Below are 1,189 nucleotides of genomic sequence, written 5' to 3' on the forward strand. Positions count from 1 at the left end.
GCGGGCGGGGGGCCGCGGACTCACCCCCACGAACGGGGCCAGCTCCGGGGGGACCGGCAGCGGCTTGGCCCCCGGGATGGGGTCCGAGATGACCAGGTCGGACTTGGAGGCCGACAGGGCGCCGTTGCTGCCCACCGCCTGCTGCAGCAGCTGCACGGCGCGGTCGGGGATCTTGCCGGGGTCGGCGCAGGCCTGTTGCCACAGCGGCAGCTTCTGCGCCAGCAGCTCCTTGCCCTGGTGGGGCGGGGGATGAGGTCAGCGCCGCGGGCCGGCTGCCCACCAGGCTCTGGCAACAGCCCGGCCCGAGCAGCCCTGCGCGGGCGTGTCCCGCGGGAGGCCATGTGCCCAGGCGTCACAGGGCGGCGTCCACTGGGGCTGCGCGTGGACCCAGGCCTGCAGGGGGTGGGGGGCGTCCCCAATGCCCAAGGAGGCGGCAGGCAGACTCGGGGAGCTCCGAGTTGAGGGGTGCAGATGCAGGACAAAGGCTGGGCTGCCTAGGCGCGCACGGGGCTGTGTGCCCTCCCGCTCTGGCACCCTGCAGCCACCAGAGGGCGCTGCGCCAGCTGCCTGGAGCGTCCCCCTCGCCCTTAGCTACCAACCAGGCCCCTGGCACGGGACGGGAGGGCAAAGGGCCAACCCGCGTGCAGCCCTGCCCGCACCCCGGGGCGCTGTCCGAGCCGAGGGGGGCGGCAGGCAGGGCGCCAGCCTGCCCTGCTGACCTCGGGGCCTGTGGAGAGGAGTGCAGGTGAGGGCCTCTGGCCTGCCCAGCTACCCAGCCACACCTTCTAGAGCTCGCGGTGCTCCAGAATGTTCCATGAGCCCCACCTCGCAGGTCCCCCAGACCCCCACCGAGAGTTACGTCGGGTGTGGCCTGGAGCAGGGGGGCCGCAGGGCAGTGCCCAGTGCCTGCCGCGGCCCGGGCCCGGAGAAGCGGGCCGAGCCGGGCCGGCGGCGGTCCTGGGTCTGGGGGGCCCCCGCTCCCCGGCGGGCACCCACCTTGCAGTGGTAGGCGGCGGCGTGCTTGGCCACGGCACACTGCTTCTCCACCAGGAAGCAGAAGCGCCTGCGCTCCTCCGTCAGCGCCGTCTTGTAGCCGTCCGACACGCAGCCCTCCAGCTCGCCCTGCTTGCTGCTGATGGCGTCGATGAACTGCGGGCGGCGGGGCGTGAGGGGGCGGCCGGGCCACGCC

General features: G+C 74.3%; 1 protein-coding gene across 1 annotated transcript in view; it reads right to left on the reverse strand.

The window, feature by feature from the left end:
* BAIAP2 (BAI1-associated protein 2) overlaps window positions 1–1,189 on the reverse strand; it is a 10,312-nt gene that overhangs the window by 3,540 nt on the left and 5,583 nt on the right. The window contains exons 4-5 of the mRNA XM_012734561.1: window positions 997–1,149; window positions 7–234 (exon numbers count right to left, since the gene is read on the reverse strand). Coding sequence (XP_012590015.1) covers window positions 7–234; window positions 997–1,149 — 381 coding nt within the window. The remainder of the gene's footprint in view (window positions 1–6; window positions 235–996; window positions 1,150–1,189) is intronic.

This window comes from Condylura cristata, unplaced genomic scaffold (genome assembly GCF_000260355.1).
Source record: "Condylura cristata isolate star-nosed mole 26May11 unplaced genomic scaffold, ConCri1.0 scaffold00060, whole genome shotgun sequence".
Taxonomy (NCBI): domain Eukaryota; kingdom Metazoa; phylum Chordata; class Mammalia; order Eulipotyphla; family Talpidae; genus Condylura; species Condylura cristata.